The 19,399-nt window shown below is 43.1% G+C and overlaps 1 protein-coding gene across 1 annotated transcript in view; it reads left to right on the top strand.

Annotated features, from left to right (window-relative positions):
- The first annotated feature begins 326 nt into the window (after positions 1-326).
- The window catches only part of CPD (carboxypeptidase D), an 80,162-nt gene continuing 61,089 nt past the window's right edge, over positions 327-19,399 (top strand). Inside the window, exons 1-2 of the mRNA XM_002718901.5 lie at positions 327-1,155; positions 6,384-6,631. Coding sequence (XP_002718947.1) covers positions 404-1,155; positions 6,384-6,631 — 1,000 coding nt within the window. The 5' untranslated portion in view covers positions 327-403. The remainder of the gene's footprint in view (positions 1,156-6,383; positions 6,632-19,399) is intronic.

Here is a 19,399-nt window from a genome sequence, read left to right on the forward strand (position 1 = left end):
GGCGCTAAGCGTTAAAGCGCCTCGGAGGAAAGCTGCAACAAAGGTGGGAGGGAGCCAGGAAGGGGACTCAAAGAGAAAGGGGGCGACAGGCCCAGAGAAGAGGCTGAGAGCGCAGAACGCCGAAGAGGAAACTGGGAGGCGGGGAGGAGAGCGAGAAGAGCCTCAGCAAAGGAGAGGGACCACACTCGGGGGCGGCCGGCGCGGGGAAGGCGCACCCTGAGGGAATCGGCCGCTTTAAGGGCAGCCCCACCCCCTGGCGTGACGCCGCTGCAGGCCCGCGCGCGATTGGCTGCGGCCGGAGGGCGGGATGGGGTTGCTAGGCGCGGAGGGGATCCGGCTGGCCCCGGCTGCCCGGAGCGCGGAGCTGCGGGAACGGAGCCGGGGTTAGCGGCGCTGCTGGAAGATGGCGAGCGGCGGGGACGCGCGGCCGCCGTGGCGGCCGGGGCGCCTCCCGCCGCTGCTGCTGCTGTGCCTTCTGCTGCTGAGGAGCCCGGGCCGGGCGGCGCACATCAAGAAGGCGGAGGCGACCACGACGACGACGAGCGCTGGCGCCCCGGCGGCCGAGGGCCAGTTCGACCGCTACTATCACGAAGAGGAGCTGGGCACGGCGCTGAGGGAGGCGGCGGCCGCGGGCCCCCCCGGCCTGGCCCGCCTCTTCAGCATCGGCCGCTCGGTGGAGGGCCGGCCGCTGTGGGTGCTGCGCCTCACGGCCGGCCTGGGGTCGCTGCTCCCTGACGGAGACGCGGCGCCCTTGGCCGAGGGGCCCGACGCGGGGGGCCCGCTGCTGCCCGGCCGGCCGCAGGTGAAGCTGGTGGGCAACATGCACGGCGACGAGACCGTGTCGCGCCAGGTGCTGGTCTACCTGGCCCGCGAGCTGGCGGCCGGCTACCGCCGCGGGGACCCGCGCCTCGTCCGCCTGCTCAACACCACCGATGTGTACGTGCTGCCCAGCCTCAACCCCGACGGCTTCGAGCGCGCGCGCGAGGGCGACTGCGGCCTCGGCGACGGCGGCCCGCCCGGGGCCAGCGGCCGGGACAACAGCCGCGGCCGCGACCTCAATCGCAGCTTCCCGGACCAGTTCAGCACCGGCGAGCCCCCGGCACTGGACGAGGTGCCGGAGGTGCGCGCCCTCATCGACTGGATCCGGAGGAACAAGTGAGTGTCGCCCCCCCACCCCCACCCCACCCCCTGCCGGCTCCGGCACCCAGTAGGCGCTCAAACAACGTTCGCTGGCCCCAGGGGTGGGGTAGTGTTCCACACCCTGGAACAGGGCCAGGGGCCAGGACGCTTGGCCTCCCGTCCCGCTAATTGTCCTGGAGGCTGGTGCCCTGGCACTCGCTCTCACGGGACCACAACTGTGCTACCTTGAAGGTAAGGCAGCCCAGGCCCCCGGGGCCTCAGCGTGTAGCCGGAGCCCTGTCCGTGTGGCTCTGTAAGGAAGGTAGGCACTCCGCACTTAACTGTGGCTGCTTCTCCCGATTGATGTTGGCCACAGGCTGCTGACAGAAGTCATAGGTAGTGGCCCTGTTTTGCATCGAGGGACAGGTTGGTTAACTGATTTTACAAAGTGTGGCGTGTAGCAGGGACCTAGACTCAGGCCATCTGACTGGACGCCGGTGCGGAGAGTGCAGCCCAGAAACGGTAAATGACACACCCACACACCCACACCCGTGGTCCTTTTGGTTACTTGACAGAGACTGGTTCTCCTCCAGTTTACCTGTCTCACAGCCAAGCGGCAGATGCACCTGGCTGGAGGTCTCACACAGCCCCCAGCTGTTTCATTTTGCACCCCGGTATTACTAGGCCTGAGCACAACGGTGGATTGTCACACTTAGCACACGCCCTGAGCGTTATCACGCGCTGGGTGGGCCTTAGGGAACCAGAAAGCAGGAAGACCTCAAGAAATTAGTCTATAACAAGAGTACTATAAATACGCCTATCTGTGGGGTGTGCGTGTGCCCAGGTACACCTGTTCCCACTGGCAAAAGGTGCCTGGGCTGCAGTAACAGGGATCCTCTCTGTGGAAGAGGTAGAACTTGAACTGAGTGGGTAGAACTCACAGCAAAAAAGGAGAAGAATGAAGGAGGAGGGGGCTTCCTGCGAATGGAACCGTGTCTGAAGTGAGAACGTCCCTCATCACCTTTTCCAAGTGTCAGCTTTGTCACCACGTCCCCATTTTTTGTCTTCATAAAGCTTTAGAAGTAGTTGGTAATCTTCCCGTCTTGAGCTGAAGGTGATTTCTGAGTGACAGGTACAATAAAGGTAATGAACAAGGAAGTTTTCCTGTGAGATTCTATAGGATTTCAGTCACACTCGTAGAACAGATCTCAAAAATTCATAGGCATTGTGACCATTCCAAGTTCTTTTTATCTGCTGCCTTTCATTTTACTCCCCTTTATAAATGCCCTTGTAGACACTTACTTTCACATACACTTTCTTGGGAGATTTTTCCTTTTAAAGATGACCATGTTGTGACCTTTGAATAGCTGCGCAAATTTGGCTTTGACATTTCGCCTGTGTGTCAAAAGCTGAGGTTGCTGGGGCTTTTCAGAGATGCTATATCATGATAGTGCACTATTTGCATTGCTTAAATGTTTAAAATGCCCTGTCAGAACCCTTGGAGGGTGTAAATTCTGTGACTAGATTTTTGTCTTTTGCATTAACTCTGCTGTGACCAAACATGAGTCACCTTGAGACTATACTGAAAGCTTAAATCTGGAACCACACATTCACTCTCTGCTTATCTCTTTCGCATCACCAGTATGTAATGATTTTTTTTTTTTTTTTTGACAGGCAGAGTGGACAGTGAGAGAGAGAGACAGAGAGAAAGGTCTTCCTTTTGCCGTTGGTTCACCCTCCAATGGCCGCCGCGGCCGGCGCGCTGCGGCCGGCGCACCGCACCGATCCGATGGCAGGAGCCAGGAGCCAGGTGCTTTTCCTGGTCTCCCATGGGGTGCAGGGCCCAAGCACCTGGGCCATCCTCCACTGCACTCCCTGGCCACAGCAGAGGGCTGGCCTGGAAGAGGGGCAACCGGGACAGAATCCGGCGCCCCGACCGGGACTAGAACCTGGTGTGCCGGCGCCGCTAGGCGGAGGATTAGCCTAGTGAGCCGCGGCGCCGGCCAGTATGTAATGATTTTAAGTTATGGTCTGGGCCAGTGAGCTCAATGATAGGAGCTTCTGAAGATCATAAAAGCTCGCAGGTGCTGGTTGTTACTACACAGAGAGATGCTCTAGCCTGTGCTACCCTAACGGTACAACCATTTTTCAAACGTGTAACTCTAATAAACGGTAAAGTCAGTGATTAGACAGGGTGAAGAGTATGTCTACCTTTCCTTAGTCTTCAAATATTAACTCAAAGTGCATGTTCTTTAGTAATTAGTAACAAAGGACACATGCATGAATAAAATTGAAGCCACAAGCACACACAAATTTGAGACTCATACCTAAAGAAAGACAGAGTCGGTTTTTGCGTAGGATATTTTCCTATCACAAATACTAGCCTATATGGCAAAATTACCTTTTCAGTATATTTTGAGAAATTAACAATTTTGAGTGATTTCTTGTTATCCTATTCCCTTATCTGTGTTAGGAGTAGATTTTTATTTTGAATAAGTAAAATTTTAAGACTTCTTAGGAAAGTGAAGTTTGTTTTTGTTGTTTCACTTTATACTTTATCCAGTGGGTGTTTTTATACTATTGATAACTGAAACAAATATTTAGGAGAATATAAAATATTTTAACTCCATCACTAAAATAAAGATTTAGTACATGACATTTTTAGGTAAATATATCTGCTTGAACTTTACTAAGTGGCTAGCATCTACTTGTAAACAGTCTTCTGATATGTTTGTGAAAAGTGTTATAGTGTTTGGGTACCTATGGATTGTTTTGGGGGTACTTGTATATATCTATCTACAATTTTCTAAATCTTTGAGTTTTGATTCATCAAATATCAACTTCTCCATGGTTTTTGAGAGTTACCTGGAGAGCATTATAGGTTTAGAGATTAACAGTTTAATATTTATAGGCTTTTTAATAATGTCTTTAGCAGCTACTTTAAATCTTATGTAAGAAATGACATATGATACTAACTCAAGTGTGAGGAACAGTTGTGAGAAATGATTTGAAATGAAACCAGAAAATACTTTTCAAATAAGATTGGAGATGAGATGCAAAGTTGATTATTTCAAAGAATCAAAGGAGTAACCTCATAGCCACTGTGATATGTGTCACTTTCTTTTGAAATCCTTATTAGAGTGGCATTGGTACTTTAATAGATATGTGATTAGAGTAAAAAAACTAATTGAAATTTGCAACTCAAGTAGATTGCAAATATTTCATTGTTCTATAAGTATTTGGTTAGGACATTTTAACAACATTTTTGAGAAATGTTGCAAGAAATATCAAACAAAATGAACCACAGCATTTGGTAGAGACCCTTGGATTTCAAAATTTTCATAAAAATGTATAATTAAAGAAGCTTGCTTCAATTATTTAGAATGTTCGGCACATAATTGATACTCAAGAATTCTGTTGCTGAATGGATTGCCTGAACGGTGCCAGCCTTTTTATAACTATCTCAAAGTCAGTAGAGGGAGAAAAAAAAAAAGGACCTAAGTTACTTTAGAAATACAAACCAGAAAATAAATTGTTAATACCTTAGGTAAGGGGGAGATGTGGGTAGGAGGAGTTCTTTACCGAGATGCCCACCTGCTCTGTCAGGTGTACTCTTCGTTATTTTTCTTCACCGAATGTTGCTAGCATATTTACCACTTAAAAAAGAAAAAGACGATGTCTTGGAAGTAGGGAAGAGAGTGGAAGTTTGTAAGGCACTGATATCCTAAACAGGATGCCAGAGATCTCCAAAGAAATGGATTTCTGTTGAACCAAAGCTGTCACACAGTTTTTACTAAAAGATATTTCATGTGTGTTTTTAATTTTCACAAGGACTCTGAGAATCAGATGGCATTAATCCCCATTTTACAGATGAGGTGGAAACTGAGGGTCCGCTATTTTATAGACAGTGACTTCTGGTCATATTACTGGTGAGCAACAGATCTGGGAAACCAAATGTTCTTATAGCTGTGTTTGCCTGGCTCCAAAGCCTGTGCTGTTGCTGCTACACCAAATGGCATTCTCCTCTGGTGTCTGGAAGGATGCTAATTATATTAGTTTTTAACTGGTCTCTTCATAATCTAGTCCAGCATTTAATCACCATTATTATTGGCTAAATTCTATCTTCTGATGAACAGATTTTGTGTTACAAGCACTTTTCATTGTTCAATCTTCCAACCTTTCATATTTGACAGATGATAGATTTAATTTTCTTTCTAGCAAACAGAAAGAAATAGTTCTTTGATTTTTCTATGGGTCAGTTAATTCAACTACAGGTGGGCATAAGCAAGAAAATCCACTGTAGAGTATAAAGAAAACAGTATTTCATCTTTACTTACAAGTAGAGCTTTGCACTGTTACATAAGGGAAAGATGCAAAAGTAGGTCTTAAGCCTGTTTTTTGTCTTTAGCTGTCACCATAAAAGCAGTTCTTCAGTATTCCTATATCCATAAATTTGATCAACTTATAAATTGATTCACATAATAGAAACATTTTAAAAAAATGTTTCTTTTATGGGAGAAGCCTGATTCCACATCAGTTCATTCATGACTCAATCAGAAAACTTGGGGCAATGGAGAGCTCGTCTTTGATTGTCTGGGTTTGTTTTTTTCTGAAAGCAGCTCACTGTTTCAGGTTTTTTTGTTTTTGTGGTTTCCCCTAAATCTTCTCAACTGTGGCTTCTCTTTTGAAAATGTGAATTTAGTATGGGTATAGTGTGAAACTAGAATGAAATTAAATACATCCTGTTTTACATTAACTGTCTGTCTTAAATAATAAAGGTTATTAACCTAACCCATGTATTCAACAAGTACTTATTTATATGAGCCACAATTTCTATGAAATTGACATATTGTAAAATTCAAGTATTAGATTGAGCTATATGATATTGTCATTTTTTAGAGCAAAAACCAGTTAAATATGGACAAGTTCATTAGTTCAATCTAATACATGAATTTGGGATTCTTTAAGACATTTCCTGACGCACTAATTTATGTTGTGTTTTTCAGTTACTTTTTCAGGTATGGAAAATTCTAAAGTTCCTTGAGGCTATCCTGAATGATGAATGCTGTTTGAATAACATTTTAAATTGATAATAGTTTCTTTCCATTTTCTTTTCTGTTGCTGTTAGGAGTGGTCTGCTTATAATAGAGGTGGTAGTTGTCTAGGTTTCCAAGAGATATGTGAGTTTGTTTTTGAAAGATGATGTGGAAATTTTAAATGCATATGCCTTTCTAAAGTGATATGATTTGATTGTGTTTTCAAAGATTTGTGCTTTCTGGAAATCTGCATGGTGGCTCGGTGGTAGCAAGCTATCCTTTTGATGATTCTCCAGAACATAAGGCCACTGGAATCTATAGCAAAACCTCAGATGATGAAGTCTTTAAATACTTGGCAAAAGCTTATGCATCAAACCACCCTATAATGAAAACTGGTGAACCTCATTGTCCAGGAGATGAAGATGAGACATTCAAAGATGGAATCACAAACGGCGCACATTGGTATGATGTGGAAGGTATGCAAAGCACTGAACTGGCTGTTTTCCCTTCTTATTCACTTAGCTTTCTTAAGTATATTTTGATGGAATTGAGGAAACTGCAGAGTTCTAATTTTGAAAAATCTTACCTCTTTTTATTTTGAAATTTTCAAACCCATGGGGAAATTGAAAGAAGACCCCATGAACATCTGTAGGTCCTTCATTTCTTTTCTCTTTTAAAATTAATTATAAATTACTTTATTTGAGGAGAGAGCTCCTGTTGCTGGCTGATTCCCTAGATGCCTGCCAGAGCTGAGGCTGGGTCAGGCTCAATTTGGGAGCAGCGAGTTCAATCCAGGTCTCTCATGTGGGTGGCAGGAACCCAACCCCTTGAGCTGACATCTCTGCCTCCCAGGGTCCACATTAGCAGGAAGCTAGAAACAGTAGCCAAGACTGGATACTGAACCCAGACACTTTGATGTGGGATGCAGGTGCTCCAACTAGCATTTTTTTTTTTTTTTTTTAAGATTTATTTATTTGAAAGTCAAAGTTACACAGAGAGAGGAGAGGCAGAGAGAGAGGCCATCCATCCGATGGCTGGAGCTGCGCCGATCCAGAGCCAGGAGCCAGGAGCTTCTTCCGGGATTCCTACATGGGTGCAGGAGCCCAAGCACTTGGGTCATCTTCTTCTTCTTCTTTTTTTTTTTTTTTTTTTTTTTTTTTGGACAGGCAGAGTGCACAGTGAGAGAGAGAGACAGAGAGGAAGGTCTTCCTTTTCTTCCTTTTCTGTTGGTTCACCCCTCTCAAAGGCCGCTGCAGCCAGCGCACCGCACTGATCCGAAGCCAAGAGCCAAGTGCTTCCTCATGGTCTCCTATGCGGGTGCAGGGCCCAAGCACTTGGGCCATCCTCCACTGCACTCCTGGGCCACAGCAGAGAGCTGGACTAGAAAAGGAGCAACCGGGACTAGAACCCAGGGTGCTGGGACTGCAGGCAGAGGATTAGCCTACTGAGCCGCAGCACCGGCCGGGCCATCTTCTAACTGCTTTTCCCAGCCATAGCAGAGAGCTGGATTAGAAGAGGAGTAGCTGGGACTAGAACTGGCGTCCATATAGGCCAGGGTGTTAACCCGCTGTGCCACAGTACCAACCCCTCCAGCTAGCATTTTAACTACCAGGCCCAACGTCTGCTCCTCTGTCTTTCATTTAAATTCATCTACTGTTATCTTACTCCAGGTGCTTTTCTTCCCTACCCTCACCTCCTCCCCAAAAACCTTTTGCCAAACCATCCAAAAGTAGGTTTTAGATTGCATGATAGTCCAACTCTAATTTCCTCAATATGTGGTTCCCAATATAGGGAAATTATTCTGTATAACCATATACCATTTCCATGAAATACTCCATCTTCTGGATTTGTAATTTCCCTCATAATAAGGGTCAGGTAGAATTTATCACCACCACCATTATTTAGACCACATCACATTATATCAGGAGGCACGTAACATTATGCTGCAAGTGGGCAGGCTTGGTTAATATGCTCACCACTAACCAGATCTCTTCACTTTATATATAGGCACATTTTCCTAGTGTATTTTCTTTTGTGGAATAATCATGGAATACTGTGTTTTAAATTGTGGATAATTGTGGATATATGTGTATGTATACAAACACACACACACATATGTTTGCCATTTTAACCTTTTTTTTTTTTTTTTTTTTTTGACAGGCAGAGTTAGTGAGAGAGAGAGAGAGACAGAGAGAAAGGTCTTTTTTTTTCCATTGGTTTGCCCTGCAAGTGGCCGCTACGGCCGGCATGCTGCGCCGATCCAAAGCCAGGAAGGAGCCAGGTGCTTCCTCCAAATTCACCATTTAAAAAAAGGTTATTTGCTTATCTGAAAGGCAGAGTGACAAAGAGGGAGACAGAGATATCTTGCATCCTCGGGTTTACTTCCCAAATTGCTGCAACGGCTAGGGTGGGCCAGGCTGTAGCCAATAATCAGAAATTCCATCTGAGTCTGCCACGTGGGTGACAGGAACTCAAGTACTTGAGCCACCATTGGTTGCTTCCCAGGTTCATTAGCAGGGAGCTGGTTCAGAAGCCCAAAGCAGAGCAGCTGAGACTTGAACTGTTGCTTCGATATGGATGCAGGTGTCACAAGTGACAGCTTAACCCACTGAGCCACATTTTAACCATCCTTAAGTGTAGAATTCAGTTTACATTACATTGTCGAGCAGTCATCACCATTATCTATTTCAAGAACTTTTTCATAACTCTAAACAGAAACTCTGTAACCCTTAAGTAGTAGTTCCTGTTCCATTCTCTCCTCCACAAGCACTGGTAACTTCTCATCTACTTTGTATTTCTGTGAATTTACCTGTTCTAGATATTTTAAAAACTGGAATCCTACAATTTCTGACTTACTTCACTTAGCATAGTGTTTTCTGGGTTTATCCATTTTGTACATGCATCAAAAGTACATTCCTCCTTATGGTTCCCAAATAGTCTTTATTTTTATTATTAAAAAAAAGATTTATTTATTTATTTGAAAGCCAGAGTTACAGAAAGAGAGAGCGCGCGCGAGAGAGAGCTCTTCTATCTGTTGGCTCACTCCCAAATGGCCACAACAGCTGAAGCTGGGCTGATCCGAACTGGGAGCCAGGAGCTTCTTCCAGGTCTCCCACATGGGTGCAGGGGCCCAAGCACTTGGGCCATCTTCTGCTACTTTCCCAGGTGAATTAACATAGAGCTGGCTCAGAAGTGGAGCAGCAGGGAATTGAGCCGGTACCCTGCAGGCAGCAGCTTTACCCACTATGCCAAAGCACCAGCCCCAAATACTTTTTTTTTTAAAATACTTTTACCCACTACACCGTAACACCTGCCCCATGTTCCTTGACTTCTAAAGTCAAGCCACATAGACCCAAAATAGCTCCCAAGATTGAGGATCTAATATCTCTTAGAGTTTTTGGAGGCTCCCATGGTCTTTGCCACGTGTTTTCTATATAATAGGCATCCACAATGAAGTATGAAATATATAGAAGCCAAACTTTCCCCTCATAACAGGTGGAGATGATTTGAAAACCATAAACTGTTTTTATAGATAAAGGACATATTTTGATGTGTAAACTTATATTTCAGTCATCAGTAAATATATTTTACAAAACTTTGTGAACAGGTGGTGTATAATTTAGTTAAGTTGCTTCATTAATTTGATATAATATTACTTAAAATAATGGTTTGAAAAATAATTCACTTCTTTTTGGAAAAATTATAAAAGATTAAAAAGTGATTTCTAATTAATGACTGAGGAATGTAAATATATGTTATACTACTTGAAAAATAAACACCTTACCTTCACAGAAAGTAAGTGCGCTTTGATAGGAAGGCCAGAGATTATGTGGTTACATCAGTCAACAGATTTCCTTCTTTTTGATTCTTCAAACATTTGAAGAAGCTGAATTTTGAGGCTGCCTTTGTTACTGTTTTTGTGAGCATCAACTTTTCTCCCATTTTAGCTGAAAAGTCAAACATACCTTGTTATTTCTGTAATCGCTAGCTTGATTTCTTTTCATACCTCAACAGGTAATTGAGGAGGAGGCTGTGATGTTTCCAGCAGTTTCATTGGGACAAATTCATTTTGTTTAACCTTTGTAGGACTGCAGTGAGTAAGATGTGAAACCTTGTGACTAGGCGTATGTTCAAATCCAGATGTCCTGGAGTTATTTTACTAATGCTCTTTGTGATGACGTATTTAGGAATGCTGGCTCAAAGAAGTATAGACTTTTAGAGCTGAAAGTGAATATATGATCTACTCCAGCCCTTTGCCTTGCAGAAAATCAAGGTCTGAGGAAGGAAGTTGCTTGTGAAATGTAATTTACTCAAATATTTGCTGAGTACCTGTCATGTCCCATATGCCATATTGGGTAATAGGAATTCAGTGGGAGCAAAATAGAAACGATTCTTGGTGTCAAGAATAAGGGAGTGTATTTGCATTGTGGAATGTGGTGTGATCCTGCCTTTAAAACACTTTTACCTTTATGGTCTGGGCTGACTCAGCAAATTTATCTGCCCAAGAGGTTGGGCCCTGCTTCTCTCAACATGTCTCTCAGTGCTGCAGGATCCAACCAGGGAATGACTATCCTTATAAGACCTGTACACTGTCGTGCTCACTTGCTAAAGCCTGGTTACTGTGAACGCTAAAGCTGGACTTGTTCACACAGTAGGATGGGGCACTTTTTTTTTTTAACCAGAAATTGCTAATTTTTATGTCTGTTGGCTACCATTGTTTCTCCACAGCTTTGAAGACATTTTAAAAATCAGCTGATGGTTTAATGTGTTTATTCCAAAGCAAATTTAATGAACCTGAGCTGTAGCTCAGCTTTTAAGAATTGCCCTCTTTATGAGTGGGCATTTAACTTAGTGGTTAAAATGTATTCATCCCACATCAGACTACCTGGGTTTGATCCCCAGATACTGCTTCTGACACCTTTTCCTGCTAATGCAGACCCTGAGAGGCAACAGTGATGACTCAAGTAATTGGGTTCTGGCTGTCGCTGTGGCTCACTAGGCTAATTCATCTGCGGCGCCGGCACCCCGGGTTCTAGTCCCGGTTGGGGCGCCGGTTCTGTCCTGGTTGCTCCTCTTCCAGTCCAGCTCTCTGCTGTGGCCTGGGAAGGCAGTGGAGGATGGCCCAAGTGTTTGGGCCCTGCACCTACATGGGAGACCAGGAGGAGGCACCTGGCTCCTGGCTTCAGATCGGCGTAGCGCCGGCTGTGGCAGCCATTTGGGGGGTGAACCACTGGAAGGAAGACCTTTCTCTCTCTCTCTTTCTCTCACGGTCTTAACTCTGCCTGTCAAAAAAAAAAAAAAAAAAAAAAAAGTAATTGGGTTCTTATCACCTGAATGGGGGAACCTGGATTGAGTTCCCAGCTCTCAGCTCTGGCCTTGCCCAGTCCTGACCATTGTGAGCATTTGAAGAATGAACCAGTGGATCAGAGCTGTCCCTTCCTGTGTCTTTGTCTCTCAAATAGATAAAATTTAAAACAATTGCCTTCTTCCTACTTCACAAAATTTAAGAATGAGCAGGTAACTGCAGACTAACAATAATTAAAATTATTTGATCAAGGGTCACAGTTTTTGAAACTTTTAAAATTTTCTCAGACTGAATATTGTTTTTGATATTTTTGGTTATGCAGGAGGTTAGGAGCAGAGCTTTGGAATGCCACCACCTTGAGTTTGAGTCTCAATTCTCTTTTTTTAAAAGATGCATTTATTTATTTGAAAGAGTTATATAGAAAGGGAGAGAGAAGGAGAAAGAGAGAGAAGTCTTCCATCTGCTGGTTCACTCCCCAATTGGCTGCAACAGCTGGAGCTGCACCGATCTGAAGCCAGGAGCCTTCCCTGTGTCTCCCACATGGGTATAGGGGCTCAAGGACTTGGGCCATCCTCCACTGCTTTCCCAGGCCATAGCAGAGAGCTGGATCAGATGTGGAGAGACTGGGACTTGAACTGGTGCCCATATGGGATGCCACTGCAGGTGGCTGTCTTATATGCTACTCCACAGTCCCGGGCCCAATTCTCTTTTTACTAGCTCTGTCTCTGTGTGTGTGTGTGCGTGTGTGTATGTGTGTGATAGAGAACCATCTTGGGTAAGTTCATGAATTTCTCTAAATCTCAATTCTCACATATGTAACATGGAAATAATTATTCTGTCTAGCTTGTAGAATTATGAGGCTCAAGTAAGAATGTATATAAAGTTCTTATCCTGGCCTTTGGTACTATGGCTACTTATTTGCATTAGAGTTTAAACTTCAATAAGATAGGTTTTCTTGTCTTACTGCATTTTCTGTTTCCAGCACATAGAACCATGCATGGTCTATATTATGACTTTTTGAATAAATGAATTCTTACCATTTCGAAAATGAGTACATAGTTATTTAAAGTTTATTTGTTTTACTTAATTTAGAGAGAGAGAGAGAGAGAGAGGGAGGGAGAGAGAGAGAAAGAGTAAGAGAGTGAACTGCTGTTCACTGGTTCACACCCCAAATGTCTACAGCACCCAGGCTGGGCCAGGCTGAAACTGGTGGCTGGTAATTCAATCCAGGTCTGCCATGTGGGTTGCAGGGGCACAACTACGTGAGCCATTACCTGCTTTCTCCCAGGGTGTGCATTAGCAGGATGCTAGAATTGGGAGCAGAACTGGGAGCAGACTCAAACCCAGGAAATTTGATACGGGATGCTGGCATCCAAGTGGCATCTAAACTATGTCAAATGCCTACTCTAAGTGCATAGTTATTTAAAATCTTAAATAAATGACCTTCAGACAATCTTAGAAAAATTTAAAGATATTCTTCCTAGGTTTGCTTCTATCCTGAGAAAATATCTTGCCTTACTGGTAGATCCTTGATCAGTAGTTTTCAAACTTTATTTGCAGTTATGACCTGTGATATGAAATACCTTTTAGCTGCTTATTCACATTCATTTCTGTATGTGTACATAAAAGAAACAATTTCATGAAGCAACATTTATAATATAGTCTGGTATTATTTTTTCTAGTCTGTTTTCTTTTATTAAAAATAAAGTGTGTGTGAGCCTATTAATATAGTTTACAACCCAGTGATGAGTTATGACCTGTGGTTTGAAAAAACACTGTTCTTGGTCACCCCATGGTAGAATTGATTTAATTTAAAATTTTAAGTCAGAACAAAACACCTTGTAAGTTGCGTGTGATTTTTTTTTTTTTTTTTTTTTTGTCCTGGCTTGTTAATATATCTCCATTGTTCCAGTGAGGACTGAACCACAAATATTTATCTTAGAGATGATGTAATCTTAGATTGCCTTTCCCATAATGTGAATGAATATTGAGATGGGCAATTGGTCAGAAGTTGTCACCTCTACATGTTGCTTATGTCAATCTGTGCCTTCTATGATTAATTAGGAACACCGCCATAATGCTTTATATTTGTGTCTTCTGAAGCCACTACTAACTTAGGGCTGAAGGTTTTGTTTTGTTTTGTTTTGTTTTGTTTTGTTTTGTTTTGTTTTGTTTTGTTTGAGAGACACAGAGAGAGATAGCTCCCATCCTCTGGTTCATTCCGCAAATATCTGCAGATGCCTGGACAGGACCAAAGCCAGGAGCTGAGAACTTAGACCAGGTCTCCAAGTGAGTGGTAGGAACCTATCTACTTGACTCATCACTGCTGCCTCCCATGGTCTACACTAGGAGGAAGCTAGAATGAATAGTTAGAGCCAAAGACTGAATCCAGGTTTCCCCGAATGTGATATGGTTGCCCAAATGTTGTCTCAACCACTAGGCCATACACCTGCTTGTTAACCTGATCATTATGATTTTTTTTATTCTTTATTGTTGATCATTATGATTTCTTTTTATTCTTTAGTGTTATATAGATTTAGCAAGCTTTTTCCCCTCTCCTTTAATACTGTGAGCAGTGTTATGAAAAATGTGACCAGTAGCATATAATATAACCAGTTCAGCCTTTTTGTGACTGTAAACTCCTTTGATCATGTTGGCAATCATCTTCCCCTAAAGTGGAGGTCAGACTGAGCAGCACTAATGTACTCTAAGTGGTAAGGTGCATTTGACTTGAATTGAGTGCTGATGGAAGGGAAAGAGCATGGAAGAACATTGACCAAACTCTTCTCAACAGCATGAAAGGGTAGGTTTGGTGCCAAAATGGGCCAAAAAGCTTATTCTTAGAGTGTTTTTTGTGTTGTTAAATGGGAGGTTATGGCCAGCGCCATGGTTCAGTAGGCTAATCCTCTTCCTGCAGCGCTGGCATTCTGGGTTCTAGTCCCAGTTGGGGCACCGGTTCTGTCCTGGTTGCTCCTCTTCCAGTCCAGCTCTCTGCTGTGGCTCAGGAAGGCAGTGGAGATGGCCCAAGTGCTTGGGCCCTGCACCTGCATGGGAGACCAGGAGGAAGCACCTGGCTCCTAGCTTTGGATTGGCGTAGCATGCCGGCCGCAGCGGCCATTTTGGGGGGTGAACCAACAGAAAGGAAGACCTTTCGCTCCGTGTCTCTTTCTCACTGTCTAACTCTGCCTGTCCAAGAAAATAATAATAATAATAATAATAAAGATTATGGGGCTGATGCTGTGGTGCAGTAGGTTAAAGCCGCAGCCTGCAGCACCGGCATCCCATATGGGCACTGGTTCACATCCCAGCTTCTCTACTTCCAATCCAGCTCCCTGCTAATGCGCCTGAGAAAGCAGTGGAGGATGGCCCAAGTCTTTGGGCCCCTGCTCCCATGTGGGAGACCTGCAAGAAGCTCCTGGCTCCTGGCTTCAGATTGGCTCAGCTCCAGCCATTGTGGCCATTTGGGGAGTGAACTAGAGGATGGAAGATTCTCTCTTTCTCTCTCTCTCCCTCTCCCACTCCCTCTCTCTGTAACTCTTTCAAATAAATAAAATAAATGTCTAAAATTTTTTTAAATGGGAGGTTATGAATTAACCTGTATAATACCAAAATATTGGAATCTAAAAAAAAAAAGAAATGAACAGTATGTCAACTGGAAAAAAAACTCTAAGAAATAGATAAATCCATAAATATAGTAGGAAAAGTAAAGCATACCTCTTACTGTTAGATTGTTAAACATCTGGATAAAGATTCAGTGGATCTGAATAATGTTAACAGGCCAATGAAATCTAAGGAGCATGTGTAGAACATGGGACATGTACAGAATACTGTAGTCATGTCTGATTTTTCCTGCCATCTGTTTACTAATCTGAGGTGTTGATGACTAAGTAATTTACCAGTTGTCACACTTACAGAAAATGTGTCTGGTTCTATTAGTGCCTGTGTTACTTCATCAAATTATCTATTTTAAACAATGCAACAAACATAGCAAAACCTAATGGGTTCTTGTGTCTGCCAGTTTCACGTTTTAATAGGATCAAATCTAAACTTCTTAGTGTGACATTGAAGTTACCACAGTCTACCTCAGGCTTGCATCTCTTACTTCTTCCCTGCCATTGGACTACTCATCCCTTCCCCCAGAAATGTGCACCTTCACACGTGTGCTATTCCATGTCTGGAATGCTTTTCTTCAGTTTAACCATAACCTCCCCTGAAATAAGTCTCACTCTTGTACCTTCCTGGAGCTTTCTTGTTGTTACCATCAGTATAATACTTACCTGTGTAGGCTGTTGGTAGTGTTTTGTGTCTCCTGTTAGAGTGGAAATTCTTTGGTAATAAGGACAATGTGGTGCTGTTCAATTTAGAGTTGTCTTTGTATAAAATGTATTGGCAGGGGCAGTGTCCTAGACCAGAGGAGATGAAGGAGGGTTTTCATTTGGACTGCAGTCTACCTTTATCTAGTAGAATGCATGGGAATGAAAAGGGAATGTGAATATAAATATAAGAAATATAAGGACTTGTGCAAGAAAAATTCAGATTGACCCTTAGTCAAATGGTAAGACAGAATGTCAAGGAGAGGAAGGGCCCAAAGGTAATGACTGAAGATTTTGAGCCTGGACAGGTAAGAAAGAGAATGATAATAAGAAAACTAATTGGAGGAATATGTACATGTATGCATGTGCTTGTGTGTTTTCTTTGACAAGAAAGGAGTTAGAATTGGAGGTGGTACTTGGTTTACTGGCATAAGTACTCAGAGTGTTAGGAAATAGATTCTGGAGCTTGGAAGAGAGATGGAGATGGGGTCAGCAGTGCATAGCCAGTAAAGCTGCTGCCTACAGCCCCAGCATCCCATATAGGCACTGGTTCAAGTCCCGGATGCTATACTGATCCAGCTCCCTGCTAATGCAGTTGGGAATGCAGTGGAAAATGACCCAAGTGCTTAGGCCCCTGCACCCACGTGGGAGACCTGGAAAGAAAGAAGCTCCTGGTTCCTGGCCTTGGATTGGCCCAGCTCCGGCCATTGCAGCCATTTGGGGAGTAAACCAGAGTAAACCTCTGTAACTCTACCTTTCAAATAAATAAATCTTCAAACAGAGAGAGAGGTGGATATGAGAAAAAGACTGAGTTATGAGACATTTGGAAAGCATATGGCAGTTTACATGATTTTGAAACCTGAATTGATATTTTCTGGCATAATTTAGTTGCCTGCAGCCAGAAATTAAACTAGAACATAGATATAAATGAACAGATGGGTGCCTTTTCACCTCCAAAGTGAATGCACCTCTGGCATTTCGTACTAGGATTTTTTTTCAAGGAATGCTGACAGAACAGATATTAATTCTCAGCCTGTTCATGTTCTAAGAGCACAGTTGATGATCAACTGTGCATTAGTAAAGTGCTTTGGGTGTTACCTGGTTGAATCTTTTTTTTCTCTTTTTTCTCTTTTTTAAAAAAATCTGAGTGCTGTCTAATTTAAAAGGAAAAGAAAAGGTAAAACAATATTCAAGTACAATAGTTGCTTCTCCTTGAGTCACAAGTTTGCTTTAGTAAACTGAAATAAAACCTAATATAAAATCTGACCTGGAGGAGTAATGCACTTGTGTACTTAGTGATGTGATAATAGTCCCACACGAAGGCTGAGAACCAAAGCTTGCTTTAGGACCTGGCCTCCATATCTTTGAATTCAGTGGCCATAAATTACATGTGTCTCACTCTTGCCTTTTCTGTGTAACTCAGGTTGTAGCAATGGGAGACTACTTTTAAAAAGAAAAGGAAAATGAAGTTCAGAGAGCTGTGTGAGATAGTGTTGACTAAGTTAGAACTAAAAACAGATGCAGGACTGTGTAACTTAGTTTTATTTTGTGGAATCATATCATTGGCAAATATATATTCAGTGGGAGTGGTGAAGGAAATAGATTTTTACAAGATAAGTTGTTCAGAATACAAAGACGTACTTCAGTTAAGTTTCGGTCAACTTGAACCCCTATTTAAAGATTAACAATTTGGAGATATTTTTAAGGGCAGCCTCTGTTTTATTCATTCAGTTGTCTCAGACTTTCTACTTAAAATTTTTTCATGAACATCATGCTCATTAGGTTTTTTAAGAACATTGGTTTTATTTGGAAGGCAGAGAGACTGTCAGACATAGAGAGGAGTTCCATCTGCTATTTACTCCCCAAATGCCCCCAATAACCAGGACTGGGCCAGGCTAAAACTGGAAACTGGGAACTGAATCTGAGTCTCACATGGGTGGCAGGGACCCAATTACTTGAGCTATCACCTGCTGCCTCCCAGGGTACACATTAGCAGAAAGCTGAATCAGAAGTGTAGCCAGAACTTGAACCAGGCACTTCAATATCGGATGTGAGTGTCCCAAGCGGTGTCTTTTTTTTAATATTTGTTTTTATTTTTTTAAGATTTATTTATTCATTTGAAAGGCAGATTTGCAGAGAGAGAGGTCTTCCATCCATTGATTCACTCCCCAGATGTCCGCAATGGCCAGAGCTGTGCTGATTAGGAACAAGGAGCTTCTTTCAGGTCTCCCATGCAGGTGCCGGGGCCCAAGCACTTGGACCATCCTCCACTGCCTTTGCAGGCCACAGCAGAGAGCTGGATCAGAAGAGGAGCAGCTGGGACCCAAATCGGCACCCATATAGGATGCCAGTACTGCAGGCTCTGGGGTCAGATTCCTGACTGCATATCCTGGGTCCTTTTCTCAATGAGCCATAGCCTCGGCCCTCCAAGTGGTATCTTAACCACTATGCTAATCACCTGCCTCTCATTAGCTCTGAAAAATATCTCAGGGAATATGAAATTATCACTTAATATATTGTATTGTAAAGAAATTATTAACTAAAGCTAGTGTTATGGTATAGCAAGTTAAGCTGCTACCTGAAACACCCGCATCCCATTTGAGTGCTGGTTTGAGTCCCAGCTGCTCCACTTCTGATCTGATTCTCTGTGTACGCACCTGGGAAAGCAGTGGAAGGCGGCCCGAGTGCTTGTGATCAAGCCCTTAAGTTGCACTACTCTGCATAGTAGTGCCTGCTTCATTCATCTCACTTCATCTCATGGCATAGGTATTGTATTACTTCACATTGTCACAAGGATTAGTGTGGTGCAAAAGGATTGTGGAGATCACGTGGATTCCTGACTTGTTGCAGCAATTTGGGGAGTGGTCCAGTGGATGGAAGATCTTTCTGTCTTTCCCTGTCACTCTGCCTTTCAAATACATAAATATTTCTTTAGAAAGGATATATTTTAGTAATTATTTTCTGTCATTTATCAAAGTTTATAATAAACTATGGCTTTTGAAAAATTAGATGCCAGTAGTTATTTCAGTTTTTCAATCTAGAAGGCAGAATTTAATATTCAGGGCAATTATGGTCATTGGAAATTAAGAAAAATTCAAATACACATACATATGTATTCTGGATTGAAATATTATAGGGTAATCAGTGAAAGAGTTTCAAGAATGCCAGGTATATCATATTCAAACAACATTCTATGGAGGAAGTAGAATGGGAAAAATTTTAATGCAACAAAATGTGAAATCCCTACTATTAAAGAGGTATGTGCTTGCAGTTTATAGAAAGATGATTCTAGAAACCAAATATCTATGATGCTTTTATTTATTTGGATACATTATATAATGTAAATGTTTAAAAGGGATATTATGGGACTGTCGTTGTGGCGTTGTGGGTAAAGCTGCCACCTTTGACACCAGCATCCCATATGAGCACCAGTTCATGTCCTGGCTGCTCCATTTCTGATCCGGCTCTCTGCTGATGGCCTGGAAAAGCAACGGAAGATGACCCAAGTGCTTGAGCTACTGCACCCATGTGAGAGACCTAAAAGAAGCTCCTGGCTCCTCTGTCTGGCCTGGCCCAGACCAGGCCATTGCGATCGTGTAGGGAGTGAACTAGCAAATGGAGGATCC

The sequence above is a fragment of the Oryctolagus cuniculus genome, chromosome 17 (assembly GCF_964237555.1).
Source record: "Oryctolagus cuniculus chromosome 17, mOryCun1.1, whole genome shotgun sequence".
NCBI classification, from domain to species: Eukaryota; Metazoa; Chordata; class Mammalia; order Lagomorpha; family Leporidae; genus Oryctolagus; species Oryctolagus cuniculus.